A 17,058-nucleotide genomic window follows, 5' to 3' on the forward strand; every position below is an offset into this window, starting at 1 on the left:
CATGACTGCCAGCCCAGGACTGAACTCACTCCATTTTTTCCCCATAACAGGGAGAGGGCCTAGGCAGTGGTTTCTGACTCCACTGGTTCCACAGCCCATGGGGGATTTGTCTGTACCTCACTGCCTGCACTGGTGGGTGAGGTTTCTCATTTTATACATGTTAACATTCTCTTATTTTTAAATATCAACACAACTATTTTCTAAGCCCAAAAGAAATGAGTCTCATCATTGGAGACATGCTCATGCAGGCAAAAAAGAACATTTGAAATTAAAAAGGAGAGAATATCCATCCTTATATGTGAACAGTGAATTGTGATTAGTGGTTGATTATTTTGAAAAATCTTAATGATAATAATGCTCTCAACTCTCCTAAATGGACAGGTAAGTGCCATTTAACTTTGATGGAAGCTGGTGTTTGGGGGATTCATGTTAATGATCCACTCAGTCAAAAATCAGAGTTGTTTTTTTTTTTTTTTTTTTTTTTAATGCCTGCAGGCATTTTGCTGCATTCTGGCATCATAGCAAAGAATCAAAGCAGATACACTCTGTTCTCATGAAACTTGCAATCTACTATAAGTGATCCTAATATTCCCCCTTTTGAGATAAAAGGTACTGTGGGTTGTTGTCAGAAAAATATTTGCCACAGGCTGACACGTTTCTCTTTCATGCTGTAGTTCCCCCAGCACATGGATTTATATTAACAATCTAACCAAATTCTATGTATTTACAGGGGATTCTCCTGGTTTCCCAACCAGTGGGTTACTATAAATATAATTATATGCCTTACTCACATGTTAAAACTCACACAAGACATTTCCCTCTCCTATACCAGGAGTATTTGTGCCATTCCCTTATGTCTATGTCGCAGTATGAAGAAAGGCCATCTTCCCAGAGCCTAATTTTAGCTAGTAGTCAATAATTTAAACACTAAAATTTCAGTTAAAGATGGACATACTATAGGAAGGAATGCTAATTCATGTTAGTACCTCAAATACAACCTAATATCTCAAAATATTAATTTAAGCAGCATGCTTTTATAAAACTAAAGCCCAAAAGATGATATATGAAGCTTTCTAAAAAAAAAACAAACAAACAAAAAGAGAAAACTATAAGAATGTTTATAGTTTTTTATAGTTTCCTATCAATGTTTCATTCATTCACAATGCTAAAGTAAGGATTTCTAATCTAGAAATGCATAATGTGGGCACCTAAATTGGGATTATATGGGAAGATAAAAAATGATCCCTTAATTCAATTCCAAATTGCTGATATTTAGTTTCCTCCAAGTCAGATATCATTTTAGTTGTTTTGCCTCAACTTAAAAAAAAAAAAAAAAGCAAGAAGTAGCATTAGGAAAAGAAAGAAAAGGATGGAGAAACACAATATTTTGTGAGGCTTAGCTGGCATTTTGAAACAAATTGAAATCAAATAATTAATTACTTCTCTTCTGGGACTCACCACAGATTTCCAAAAAACAAATGGATTTAAGTGACAAGAGCCTGTTCATCGTGGGACATCATTTTAGAGATATCAAGACTCGAGGTATCAAAAGAATATTCAAATAATAGAAATAAAACATTCATTTTCATAATTGCTACTTGTCACAGCATGGAAACCTGGTAGAGGTATTAACTGCTCATTAGAAACATAAAAAACAGAAGAAACAGCCTTGCTTATAACAGTGGTGCATAGAACTTATGTACTACAAAGAAATCTTAAACTGACTGTTTCTAAGATTCCAGACAAAGTCTCGAGGGTAGCAACTAAATTATTCATTTTATTTTTAATTTGTTTTGAATTCATTTATAACCTTTAGTCTGTTGCCAGTAAGAGCTCTTACATTGCTAAATAAACACTTTGAAGGATAGTAAATGAACCCTGTAGAGAAACTTGGGAGGATAATTTGCTTTGCACACCTCGACTGGTAGCTCTTCCTTTCCTAGGTAAAACCATTTTAAGAAGTAATCCCCTTAACAAAACACATGTGCAAAAATTCAAATACCTGTTTTGTAGATTTGTAAATTTGCAAAAGCAATCAAACAAGAAGAAAAATACTCGCAAAAGCAAGACCAGGGAAAAGAAGATTGTCTTGGAAAGAGTGTTGTTTCCAGCTTGTCCTGAGTTAAGAAGGAATGTTCAGTGCTAAGCAGCTAGCACTTGAGACCTAAGAATTAAGAATTACTGGATGGCAAAATGTGGAACCTAGAAAATAAATATAAGAAATGATACCGCACCCACCCCCAAAAAACAAACAAACCAAACCAAAAAAAAAAAAAAAAAACAAAATCCAAAAACAACAGAAACAATAAACCAAAGAAATAAAAACAAAAACAATCCCAAAACCAAAAAAACTTGCTTCGGTCACCAGTGGCAATTACTGTGAGCAGATTAACAAGAAAGCACCTTTATTGTATTAGCATATCTACACGTTCTGTTTAATAATCTTATATGTAATTCAACCACGCTGAATCTAGCATAATGAGGCATAGCTGTGACGATCCCCCAAATCTTTTATGATTGAAGACAACTAAGAGATTCATTTTTTTTATTTGTTCTAAGGAATAAACTATGTACCATTTGCTTAAACTGCGTCCTGTGATACAGATCTAAAGACTAGCTCTAGTGCATCCTTCACAGTCTTAGGAAGTAGCTCTCGATGAAGGGATACTGAGCCCTTTCATGCTCACTAATCCACATAGCACACTTACAAGCACATGTAATTCCAGTTAGAAATACATGACATTTGAACATTTGTCTTGAAAACTGCCATCGGGGTTATTTTAAGTCTAAGAAATGTCTCGTATCATCCAGGTTACTGTTTCATAACCTCCACAATGTCCATTGCTCTATCCAGAAATCAGAGTACTTACCACTTCAGATTCCCAAGTCCTAACAGAGAAGAAAGCCCAAAGCCCTGCTGTCTCAGTAACAATCAATAATCTAGTGGCCAATATTTGATCATAAGGAACGGAAGAAATCAAAGGACCATGCATGACTCAGGGAAATTTAGGAAGAAAAGTCTTTGGGGTGCAATTAAGCCTAAGGAGAGCTCCCATGTGGAAGAACAGATGTGGACATTTTTAGAAGGGCTCTGGGCAGACAATATCCCCAGGAATTAAACTTTGGTGCTTCTTCTCTCCTAAAGTTCCTAAATAATTTCCATTAGTGACTCACTCCCTGATTAAATTAAAATCATGTAACCTAAGTGTGAAGAGTGCCTTGGAGACACAGAGAAAATCCAAAGCTAAGTCCCCTTCTGGATGGTGCTTCTCCCATGTAGCAGAACCTGTCTTTTACATCATCCTAACTCAATTTTCTCAATTTTGTTGCCTAAATTAAAAGTCCAGATATCAGTGGCCACACACAGGTGTGTTTTGTTTGGCTTATAAAGGCAAACAAAATTTAAATGAGAATGACATCTTAAATATACAGAATTCCCTATTCTTCTGACAAAAATTAAAAAAATTAAAAAAATTTAAAAATGGAGGGTCTTCTTTTCTGCATGGGTACAAGTGAATAGAAACTGATACACTTCCCCTCCTCATTCTTACCGGCCACCCCTGGCCCATGGCCTGAATTCCAATAGTCTAAGCAAATAAAATCAATACCATCTTCTGCCATTTGCCTAATGTCTTAGAAATTAGACACTCTATAGAAAAAAAAGGCTCATGATAACAGCATCATTTGGGATTGTGTTTGTATGAGTATGACACAATTCAATTCTATATAATTCAGATTTATTAAACATGTGATTAAAATAAAGGATTTAAACAACAAGGAAAAATACAATTAGAATATATTTTTTTTCCTTAAAGGTACTTTTCACCTCCTTAGAGCCCAGGGGTTATTTTCCACTAATCTTCTCATCATTGTTAATAACATTAGCATTCTGAAATTTAAACAGTAAATGATGGGCTGCTAGCTTTCACAGAGTTGCCTTCCTCATACCAAGTGTCCTGGCTTGCTGGCTTTTCTGAAGTCCATTTACTTTGTGCATTTCTCCCACCCTCTGTTTTAAGGTCCTTCCAGCAACCCCACTGCATATCCGGTGCTAGTCAACAAACAAGCAAAGAAAGATCATTAATGGGCTGCAATGTACGATTTAATGTCAATAGAATTCTAGCTAACTTGAGGAAATAAGTAACAACCTATTTCCTTAATGCTTAGTAACTTTTCTATTTACTTATCATTTCACGGTTACATATACAGGAGGTTTGCAGCTGCTGACCTTTTAGAAAATGACTCTAGCACAAATGAAAAGAAGTAGGATGCATCATTGCATAGATAGCTTCACCAGAAATGAGCAGAGCCAAATTGTTTTCTCTTATGACAGTTGTCTGATAGGCACAATAAAAAGAGGATTAAAATACATGAGGAATTGGACATGATTTTTTTTTTTTTTTACATCAACATAGGTCTGACATTGGCAAATGCATTTTGGATAGTTTTCATTGAACTCTTTCATAATTTATGGAAAAAAATCTCTTTCCTCATATCTGGGTACATCTTACACTGGAAATAGCTAAGAATGACTTGATGAAGACTGGAGAAAGGAAACAATAAGATGACAATAAAGAAATCCGTGACCATGACTTCGATCCTATGCAACATTTACCAGCAATCTAGCCAGACAACCACTAATGTCATATAAAATATATAATGTCTTTGGCAGTTAAGAATCAAGTTAGAATGTTATAAATTATAGAACAAAAAAAAAATATTTTCCTATTTATCCAGAAAACACAAAAGTGCCATATTTGGCTAAAATCGATTGCTTGATGTCATCATTGATCATACTTCATAACTCCATAGAAACTATTAGTCTTACTTCAAGATTTGATAAGCTCATGCAGTCATCTGTTAATTTACCCTAATCTTTGCAGAATTTCTATCATTGCTACAGTTGCTATGTTTCATAGTATACAGTATGTAATTGGCTGCAAAAACTCATATTTTCTTTTGTTTTATTTTTTTTTATTTCTAAAGATTTTATTTATTTATTCATGAGAGACACAGAGAGAGGCAGAGACATAGGCAGAGGGAGAAGCAGACTCCCTGCAGGGAGCCCTATGTGGGACCCAATCCTAGGACCCCGGGATCATGACCTGAGCAAAGGCAGACGTGCAACCACTGAGCCACCAAAGCATCCCTCTTTTGCTTGTTTTAAGTGTACCTTTTAATTTTTCCATAGTTCAGACATAGAATTATCCTGGGATCTGGTGATGAAGACATCAAAGAAAGAGATAAACACCGCTTACATTAGCAATGAGACCACAGTGCACAAAAGAGATGGGGTAAAATGCCTACATAAAGTGGTGGTTTAAAACAAACATTTCAAACTAGCTCTCTCATAAGACATAATCACTAAATTCTTCCCTTGTTTTCATGAGTAAACCTCTATACAATTTTTCAAAACGTAATATCTTAGAAGGCATCTTGTAATTCAGATTTTTTTAATATGTACGTGATTTACGTAGGCAATACTCAGTTATTATGTCCCTTATCTGAATTAACCAAATAGTTATTTATCATAGAACTGAGAGAGAGACAGAGACAGAGACAGAGACAGAGACAGACAGGAACAGTGAGACAGATAATTAAATCTAGGGACATATAAAACCACCGTTCTAGTTTTGGCACTCTGAAATAAGCCAAGGAAAGGCCCGGCTAAGAATTGCAATGTTTAACAACATTTCTTTAAATATTTACACAAGCCAAGGAATCTATGAAAACAATTATTGAAACATCTTGCATCTACTAGGCAGTCCCAGGAGTCATGGCTTCTAGGGAGTCTCTCGCTTTTCCTGAAAAGAACACAGTCATCCCAGCTGCCTGACACCTGCCATCTAGGTTCCTCAGTAGGTTCTCTCTCTCGTGAATATCTCCTGCAGTCTCACATCTGTGGTTCTCTTCAGCTTCTACCGTGGGCTATTCTATAAAGAGTCTACTCTTTTTTCTTCTGATCGTAAAAACCTTCAGCCAGTTTAGATTCTTTTGTTTTTTATAGAATGAAAAAGAATGAGTAAAAATAGATAAAATGGGTGGTTCTGGAGACTTGAATGTCAAAGATTTTCATCACATCACACTTGGTTTAAACTTTGGGAATTTTCATTAAAACATGTTAGTTACTCGAAGATTTTTTTTTCTGTCCATGAGTGCAAGACCTCTTTTACTAGTCATGTGTGCAATTCCACTTGGGATCGTTTGGAGGTGTGCAGGGTGGAGTCTGACTAATTCTTTCCTATTAACTAAAGTATATGTAATTGACAGTCATAAGGGGAAAAAAACCCATCAACATATAAATATAACCTCCTCTTCCTCCAAGTCTAGTAGTTTGGGAAATGGAAGGAAAAGAATTCTGAGGAACTTGAATACCCCCCTACCATAACTGTTTCAAGTGAAGGACCAATCTCTCCATCCCTTCCATCCCTCCCCTAACTACATACTTGGACTAAAGCAGTTCTGGGGAAGGAGCAACCAACTAAAGTCATCACTCCTGTGTTTTACCTCCTCTACCTTTCAGGAAGCATGTAGGGATCTATAAAATCCTCAATCTCACTAATACCCTGGCTGTGGAATGTTCCCTGAGAACCAAAAGGGAACTTCCTCATTAAGTCATCTGTGGCTTTCTTTGTTGGCTGCTACTTTCAAACTCTAGAGACCTAGACCATTTTATTACACTATACCCCAAAATAAATTCAAAGTGGATTAAAGACCTAAATATGAGACCCAAAACCATAAAATTCCTAGAAAAGAACACAGGCAATAATTTCTCTGACATCCTCTGTGGCAACATATTTCTAGATATGTCTTCTAAGCCAAGGGAACTAAAAGCAAAAATAAAGTATTGGGACTACATCAAAAGGAAAACCTTCTACACATGAAGGAAATAATCAAAAAAAAAAAAAAAAAAAACAGAAAACCTACTGAATGAGAGAAGATATTTGTAAATAATATATCCAATACAGTGTAGTATCCAAAATACTTAAAAAATCCAATTAAAAAATAGGCAGAAGATATAAGCAGACATTTATCCCAAGAAGGCATCCAGATGGCCAACACACACATGAAAAGATGGTCACCATAATTCATCATCAGGGAAATGCAAACTAAAACCACAATAAGGTATCAGCTGATATGCATCAGAATGGCTAAAATAAACACACACACGTGCGCGTGCACACACACACACACACACACACACAAGAAACAACAGATGTTGGCGAGGGTGTGGAGGAAAAGGAACCCTCATGCACTATTGGTGGGGATTAAAACTGATGCAGCCATAGTAGGAAACGGTATGGGGATTGCTCAAAAAATGAAAAATAGAATTACCATGTGATTCAGCACGTGGATTAATATTTCACTATTGACTCTCTACCCAAAGAATACCAAAATGTTAATTCAAAAAGACAAATGCACCTGTGTGTTTACTGCATAGTTCAAATACAGAAGTAACCCAAGTGTGCCCTGATGGATGACATAAAGATGTGGTATACATACAATGGGATATTTCTCAGCCATAAAAAAATGATGGATCTAGAGAGTTTAATGCTAAGTGAAATAAGTCAGAGAAAGATAAATACCATATGATTTCACTCATGTGGAATTTAGGAAACCAACAAGCAAACAAAAGAAACAAAAAAAATCACTCTTATTTGTAGAGAACACACTGATGGTTGGCAGAGGGAAAGAGGCTGCGAGGATGGGTTAAATTGATGGTGGGAATTAACATTATTTTGATGAGTCCTGAGTAATGTATAAAAGAGCTAAATATCCCCTGAATCTAATATAACTATATGTTAATTATACTATTTTTAAATTATTTTTTTAAAAAGCACCCCTCCATGTCTTTTATGGTTTAACAGCTCTTTCCTTTTCACACTGAATTTGTCTGGATATACCAGTTTATCCATTCACTTACTAAAGGACACCTAGGTCACTTCCAAGTTTCAGAAATCAGAGATAAAGTTGTTATAAACAACCACCTGTAGGCTTTTGTGTGGACATAAGTTTTCCAGAAGGGATTTTTAGATACTTTCATTTTACTGAACAAGAGACTACGTCCTAGGTCTGTTTCTCTGTATGTGTTCTCCTCTCTAAATGTAATTACACACTGAAAAGTTTCTACATACGGGCTCGTGAGTCTTCAGGTGGTTGGTCAGGAGCCACTGTGTGTCTATTTATGTGTTGACTTTCCATCCTTAAAACATAAGCTGATTTTCCAACAGTTTTGAAGAAAATGAACTCCTGGTTCAGATCACGGGTGAGATAACGAATCTGTTATCAGTATGCTATTGAGAATAATGATCAAAGAGGGGAAGCATCTAATAGGGCCCAGACTCACAAAGAAGTTTATGGATCTCCACCGGTTACAGTTTTAATTCTTTCACATATACATGTCTATGCAGATGCATTTAGCATAAATGCTAAGTATTTGAATGTACACATTTACAAAGAGGAAGTGTTCCCATCCCATAGAGTCTAAAAATTATGAATTATGTAGATGAGTGTGACAAATAACGGACATTATATAAATGTACTACAATATAAGAAAATGAAGTATAATTAAAAAAAAAAAAAAAAACCTAAGCTATTGGGCAGCCCTGAGTGGCTCAGTGGTTTAGTGCCACCTTCAGCCCAGGGTGTGGTCCTGGAGACCCAGGATCGAGTCCCACATCAGGCTCACTGCATGGAGCCTGCTTCTCCCTCTGCCTGTGTCTCTGCCTCTCTCTCTCTCTCTCTGCGTCTCTCATGAATAAATAAATAAAATCTTAAAAAAAAACCTAAGCTATTAAAAGCTGTACTTTAGTGGGTGATCTACTTTAGTAGATTATTTACCTATAGACATCAATAAAGTAAACCAAAGGCAAGTTGACATGCAATGAACTTACTATCTTGGCTTAATAAAGGATTTGCTCTGCCTTATTTTTTTTTTTTTTTTATGATTTTGCTTATTTTATTTGAGAGAGAGAGAAAGCACACAAGTGGTGGGGAGGGGCAGAGGGAGAAGGAGACAGAGAGAATCTCAAGCAGACTCCATATTGAGTGTAGAGCCTGATGGGGGGGCTCTAATTCATGACTCTGAGATCATGACCTGATCCAAAACCAAGAGTTGGATGATTAACCAATGGAGCCACCTAGGCACTCCTCTGCCTTTCTTTTAAGAAGTCCCAGAACCTTTAAAATTGATGTGTATTTTATTGGTAAAATTAATATCCCCCTTTATTACAACCAATTAAAAGATTCAGAGAAAGAGAAATTAAGAGCGTTTAAGAGCAGGGTCAGAATTAACTGTCTTATTGGAAGTTTCATAGATTGCTTGAAGAAAAATATGAAACACATTTTCATGCATTGCTTCCTTCGGATTTTCAAGACAAGGATGACTGCACACTACATTATAATCTCTGGCAGAGGTTCACTTGATCATCATATTTTTAGAAACTTAATGTAAAATAAAAATGCAAACATTTAGTCTCTAGACAAGTATTTATATTTCTCAACTCAAACGAATTTGGCAGGATGCTGAGGAGTTGGCAGTTTCTACAAAATATGCCAATTAAAGAACACAACGTTACTACACTGTATCATGTCACATTCTTCTAAAACACAAATATTGAACGTTTACCACATGCACCATAAAGCACTCTATGGCATATCTCTGCAGAGCTCCTGGTCCTTTGAAAAGTGGGATGCATCATAACAAGGAGGTAAAATATCATCATTACTGTGGATATTATCACCTGTTTGGCAAAACAAGCCTTGTATAGCATCACATACTAAAACAAAATTATTTAGCAAGAACTGTTTTAGTTTAACTCTACTTATAGGTTCAAGTTAAGTCGTGAACAATAAAGAAACTAAAATAGAGAGTGTGGCCTTCAATCATTTTTTATTTTCTTTTTAGTCTCTGCTTAAAAATTCAAACTATCTTCCTTATAGAACATTTAGAAAATACAGATTTGTTTTTGAAATATAGATTTGTATTTGAAAAATAGTTAATGATAGATAAACCACAATTTTCTACATGTGGGACAGAAAATTTTCTGTATTTTTTTCATTTTCTGTAGACCCACATGAAATTTACTTCCAATTTATCCAAATGCTTCATAATAACTTGTTAACTGTATATGCTTTCATGCTCAGTGAAGACTGGCTTTTTTAAAAAAGATTTTATTGGGCAGCCTGTGTGGCTCAGTGGTTTAGCGCTGCCTTCAGCCCAGGGTGTGATCCTGGAGACCTGGGATTGAGTCCCACATCAGGCTCCCTGCATGGAGCCTTCTTCTCCCTCTGCCTGTGTCTCTGCCTCATGTTCACTCTCTCTCTCATAAATAAATAAAATCTTTAAAAAAAAAAGATTTTATTTATTTGTTTGTTTGGGAGAGAGCACTTGAGAGAGTGAGCATGGGGTGAAGAAGGGCAGAATGAGAAGCAGACTCCCTGCTGAGTGGGGAGCCTGGCAGTGGGGCTCAATCCCAGGATCCTGATATCACGACCTGAGCTGAAGGCTTAATAGACTGAGCCACCCAGGCACCCTTACCTCGCTCTTTAAAAAATAATGAGAACACCCAAGTTTTTGTGATTTTTTTTAATGTTGCTAAAATTTATTATAGATAACTAATTTTGTTTAAACAGAGGCCACAATGCTATGGACATTTTTGTCTGATTCCAAAGCATATGCAGGAAGAAAAAAAAAAAAAGCCAACTCTTCTAAGGAGTAAAGGAATGTCTCTAAACACTGCACAATAAAGGTATCACATATGTCATACAAGCCTTCAAAATATATGTAGGTTAAATTCCAGGAAAAAAAAATAACATTCTCTAATAATCTGCTTGATGTCATTTCTTTTAAAATTATATATATACACACACACATATATATGTATATATATATAATTGTATAACTTTTATATATCTTATAAATTTTATATATAATATATATTATATATTTATATATAAATATATAATAATATATATTATATATTTATATATAAATTATATATTATATATAATTTATTTGTATTTTATATTATATAAATATATGATTATATAATTATATATAATATATAAGTATATATTATATATAATTTATATAACTATATATTATATATGTATATATAATACATATAAATTATATATTATGTATAATTTATTTGTATTTTATAAATTTTTATGTATTTTATGAATTTTATATATCATATAAAACTCTAAGACAGACTTTTTCAAACAGATGGAAAGCACAAATGGAACAGACCCAATGGAAGGTCCATTACAGAATTCATAGACAAACTGAGCCTTAGAGCACACTCGCACACTTAGAGTATTTTGAAGTAGAAACAAGGAGTCCAGAGATACCATTTACTGCAGCCTAACAGAAGAGAAGAATCTGTGAACGCTTTCACATTAAAGATAAAAGAGGCTAGGAGAGAGTTGTAGAACAAAGCACCAATTGTATTTATTTTGGTTTTGATAAGGAAAAGGACTTCTTGAAGAATGTAATATGGATTCGGTATTAGTTGCTAATTATGCCAGACAACCTGTACCAACACTCGAGCTTCTTCCTCTGCTCTCAGGCCTGTTGTCAGGTTCTCTGTTCCCAAGAATTTTCAGTTTTCCCATCAACCACCCCCAAATCACCATGCCTAGGGGCTATGGGGCTTAATCCTCACCAGGTTGCCACCAGTGTAGGCTGGTGGTGGAAGGCTTACCTTCAGTCCACTTCTTCTGGAGGAACGCAGTGTGTCCTACTCAGGTGACTAGATGTTTGCATGAGAGTCAACTCAACCTATTGACAAAGAACAGCCCCTGCCATATCTGGATGTACTCCTGGACTGACCCTGGGTAAAATATTCCTTTTACAATCAAGAGCAAACAACCTTTCTAGTCACAGAGAAGGTTCTTGCATATTATCCAGGTAAAGCATTTCCAGCATATGGCCTAATTTAAACTCCAACAGGGAAGACGTTAAGGGAGTACTCTTTGTGTATTTGGGTTTCAGCCTTCACTTCCACACGTAACAGATCTAGGATTAAAAGGAGAAATCCCTCTCAGCCAAGTCGTTGGGAAAACACGAAGCTCACTTACCATTCCGACTCTCTTCATCGATAGCAACTATGGTCGCTGGCGGTCCTCCCCTAGCTAGTTTGCAATCTAAAGAGAGAAAACAACCAAAGGTAAGAAGGAACGACCACAGGGACTCACCCTGAGATGAAATTCATTGAGATACGTGTTGATGCTTAAAAAAAATCCAAAATCCTACCATCAAATCAATATGAATCATTACTTTACTTTGAATATTTTTTTTAACCTAAAGACATGTTCATGAGAACCACAAAGATTCCTTACAATGTCATAACACAATCACTTTGTACACCACAAAACTACTCGAATCTTACTGAGAAAACACCAGCACAGACCACTGGAGAGCAGAGGTCCTTCAGGACAGAGATAATGGGATGGTAATTTAACCCAAAGAAATAACATAAAGGAATGATTAACAAGGATAAATTGTAATTAAAGCTTCACAACAGAAACAAACATAATTGGACTTTAATTGTGATAAAGGGTCTAATTAAAGGGAGTGAATAGAATTTTAATAATGTTCTAAAGAGAATAAAACAAAGACAGACAAGCAATGTTCATGAGGTTGTTTGGCATTTTTATTTTTGTCATCTTACCCTCATATTGCCAGTCTGGAGTCAAAAGTATAGAGTCATCAATGGAAGCAGATCAGAAAAATGGAAGAAAGAAAGGAAGAAAGAATATATGTATATATTTAGTGTGGATTGAAAGATATAAATAGCACTATATAACAACAGATACATCACATAATGACTTGTGGAAAAGAAATACATAGAAACCTTCTATCAGATTTTCCCATCCTAATGTCATATTAACAATTAACTTGATAATACATGTCATTAGCGTCTCCAAACTTTATTATGGATAGACTTGAAAATACTATAAAGCCCATTTATATGTTTCCTGTGAAAAGGTAAATACAAAATCCTTGTGAACAGTCTATCATCCCTCGGCCGAACGAGCCTTAAGGATAGTGCCTGCCAATCGCTGCTAATACCTTGTCAAGAATCTCATGATGATGAACATATAAATAGTACAATGAGCTATAATATCCATAATAATTAACCTGTGAAGGCTTGGCCTGCGAGATGTCAAATGTACACTTCTGAGGCATAAAGTGACCCCCAAGGAGGTATCCTCAGTGAGCCTGATGGGGTCGTGTGATGCAGCTCCATGTCCATGGCACACTCCCTGCGGCTGCAGCATAAACCAGATTTGCTTAAAGCCACCCAGGTACGTGTGTTATTTGGAAGATCCCAAGTTTATTTATTCATGCATTCATTTGTTCATTCACTCATTCGAATCCTATTTATTATGCACAGGTACATGAACAATAAAGCCTTTGGAAAACACTGTTCTATACTGTAAGGAACATGCTCTCTCATGGGAAGCTTAATCTCAGAGATCTCCGGGGTTTTTCTTTGCATCCTTATCAATATTCAAGGAATTCCAAGTCACAACATTTTTAGATCTAAAATATCTCATACTCTTTACACTCCTCCTCCTTCCTCTACCCCCAACACATATTTTTTGTCACCCTTACTCTTGCAATGATTCCCTCACCACCTCCCAGAAGCTTTGTTATCACTCTGTTTTCATCTTTTTTTTTTTTTTTTTTTAGATTTTATGTATTTATTCATGGGTGACACAGAAAGAGGCAGAGACATAGGCAGAGGGAGAAGCAGGCTCCCAGCGGGACTCAGGGACTCCATCCCAGGACCCTGGGATCAGGACCTGAGCCAAAGGCAGATGCTCAACCATTGAGCCACCCAGATGCCCCCGTGTTCATCTATTCATCCCATGAGAATTACTTCCATGCTCCCAAATCAAAGGTAGAATAATGGTACTTTTCTGCACAAAACCTTGTATATTTCCTTTGGAGTAAAGGAAACTTTCATAGGATACCATTTAAAGCTCTTCAAATCTAAATGGTTTAAGATAATGTTTCAAAAGATGTCGGGTATCAACACGGTTTACATACAATTAGGCTTGTGGCCTTTGAGGTATATCAGAGCCCTCACTCTTGCTGAGCCATACTTTATATGTTTAGGGAAGTTCTGTTACCTGAATTCATTTCTACCTCTCTTCTGCCCAGCAAAGCTCTGCAACTATTGGTAAATTGAGATTTCTCCTATTTCATCGAACTTGCCCACATCCCCATTCAGAATCTGTCTTTCACTTCATGTTATCGCAATATTTTTTTTCATCTAGTTTTGTAGCCCTCTATACATTCGAGCATTAGTCATCCACTTAGTCAGATTTTTTTAGATGAATTACTCTGTGCTGAACATGGGAATACAAAATCAACAGCTCCGCTCTTTAAGGGTCTCAGGTGAAAAAGGTTAGAGACCAGCTACAACAAAGATGCATAAACAACCACACGGGTGTCGTACAATGTGGTCTATGTGGAGGCAATTCCTTAATCAGTTCACTGATGCCATAAATGATTAAAAGCAAAAAGAGACAATGCATGGGGAGAGTGGAAATGGGATATGCAAACAGGTAGAGGCCATTTGTGCAGAAGACAATAAAGGAAACCTGACCGGTTCTTACCAGAAGCAGTTCTCGCATTACCAAACATCTCTCCTCTTTGTCCTTTAGAGAGTAGTTACTTTTCCAGACTATTCCTTCACCAGTTGGGTATCATTAAATGTGTGCATACCCTTTCTCTGCTCATCTAAGCCAAGTGTGACTCCCCACCTCCCAGCCCCCTCCCTAACCCCCTCGCCCCTCCACGTGGTCCATGCTTTAGCCGCCACCAACCCAACTCATGTTTGCGGTGCCATCTGCTCAAATGCCTTTCCTCCTCTTTCTCTCTGGCTTGACTTCTTTTTTTTTTTTTAATTTTTTTATTTATTTATGATAGTTAGAGAGAGAGAGAGGGAGACAGAGACACAGGCAGAGGGAGAAGCAGGCTCCATGCACCAGGGGCCCGATGTGGGATTCGATCCCGGGTCTCCGGGATCACGCCCTGGGCCAAAGGCAGGCGCCAAACCGCTGCGCCACCCAGGGATCCCTCTGGCTTGACTTCTATTTCTCTTTTCAAAAACCTGGCATCTCTCTTCCAGAAAATCTTCCTTGTCTTTAGTCTAGATCAAAATAATGCCTCTCACTGTATTCCTCGGTGCACACTATGTTCCACTGGGTAAATGACACCACTGTACAGATGGGTGTGTCTTCCTCACAAGAACTCTTTCAGACCAAATTGCCATCATATTCATCTTAGAACATTAGTAACCATCATATTTATCACACGCAATCTTAGCAACCAATTCTTAAGAGATGGTCTTAACAGAATGTGGTTGATTTTTCCTGAACTGCAGTCTCCCCAGCTAGAAACTCTCATTTGAACATCTTCCTTGAGAGCTGCCCAGAAGTCTCCCTTCTCACTGCGTCCTCACCAATGTAGAGGCTCAGCTGTGGTTCCTCCCATTCAGCTTGCATCAGGAGACTTTCCCTAAGTTTTCCTCTTCCAGCAGCCTCCACGTTCCTCCAACCCCAGTAAGATATTCTCATATCTAACAAATACTTTATTTATTTGAGATCAAACCCAAAGTGATCTAATTTTTTAAAGACTGACAACGTTAATGAAGAGAGATTAGTCAGATATCTAAAAATAATCCATTAATAACATTGTTCACAGCAGCTAAAATGTTTGTTTTGGAATGATGCGTTCATGAAAGTGTGATTAATTAGTTTTGAAATGTACAAAAATATTTTCATTAATGAAGTATATTCAGACTTGTCTTGAAAAGAAAATAGTTTTGGATGGGATAGTCAGGGTTGTGCGGTGTATGCAAAATTTCCAAATGGGCATCAAAATGAAGACTAGAAAGCAGATTGGGGGCTGGATGATAGTGTTCTCTACGGCCTGTGGATAATTTGTCTGCCACATGAAAAGCAGGTTAGCTGATGACTCTTGAACCTTGGAAATGGACTTCCCTAATCTATTTAATTTCATCCTTGACTGTCCTGGTTAAATCACAAATTCATTGTTTTTCATGCCTCAAATTTCTAACCTCTCAGGCCCCTACCTGATTCCCATAACCAATTTATTGTGAAATGCAGGCTATGAATACAAATGCCTGGGTGATATATTTCCGCCAATTCGTCATCAAGCTAAAAATAAGTCATTTATTTTTAAATAATGTCATGCAACAAGTTGGATTTAAGACCTAAAAAGTAGTAGTAGAAAAATACATAATGCTTTGGTTTCAAAGGCACTAAATCTGTGATACGCTGGTCCTATTCCAGCCTGGAGCTCAGAGCATGCCACAGATGGGTCGCAGAAAGGCAATAATCCCAAATTGTCCAAACATCCTCATGCCTTGCCACGGAGTTATAAGAGGCAGGGAAATCCCATTTCCACCTTAGCCTATTTTCAAAATGTCTTTTTGGGGATCCCTAGGTGGCTCAGCAGTTTGTCACCTGCCTTCAGCCCAGGGCGTGATCCTGCTGTCCCAGGATCAAGTCCCACATCAGGCTCCCTGCATGAAGCCTGCTTCTTCCTCTGCCTGTGTCTCTGTCTCTCTCTCTGTTTCTCTCTCTGTGTGTCTCTCATGAATAAATAAATAAAATATTTTTTAAAAAGTCCTTTTAAGGCCAATCAATGTGTTTTCAATAAAATTTCAATACAACTTCATTACTTCTTGGTTTTGGTGTATATTTATACATCATTGCCATGATTGTATCATTCACTTGCCTATTGTATTTACCGTAGAGCTCTCTTCTGAGATTGAGTCCTACTTCCGGGAGATACCTATACTTGCAATTTGAAAAGTGCCCTAAATGTACTGCTATCCTGAGCCCAAACCTGGCCTCTTCCATTTGCATTGCTTCAATGACTAGCATACTTCTGGATCACGCTCTACAGACCAGAAACCAGGCAGCCAGCTTTGAGCCTACCCATTTCGCTCATGTGCCTGGACTGAGTCCATCAACAAGTCTTTTTTTTTATTTTTATTTTTATTTACTTAT

At 36.9% G+C, this 17,058-nt stretch overlaps 1 protein-coding gene across 1 annotated transcript in view; it reads right to left on the minus strand.

Moving 5' to 3' along the window:
• The window catches only part of PCDH15 (protocadherin related 15), an 876,905-nt gene that overhangs the window by 617,696 nt on the left and 242,151 nt on the right, over positions 1 to 17,058 (minus strand). The window contains exon 3 of the mRNA XM_072803740.1: positions 12,085 to 12,150. Within this exon, the coding sequence (XP_072659841.1) occupies positions 12,085 to 12,150 (66 nt within the window). The remainder of the gene's footprint in view (positions 1 to 12,084; positions 12,151 to 17,058) is intronic.

This window comes from Canis lupus, chromosome 27 (assembly GCF_048164855.1).
Source record: "Canis lupus baileyi chromosome 27, mCanLup2.hap1, whole genome shotgun sequence".
NCBI classification, from domain to species: domain Eukaryota; kingdom Metazoa; phylum Chordata; class Mammalia; order Carnivora; family Canidae; genus Canis; species Canis lupus.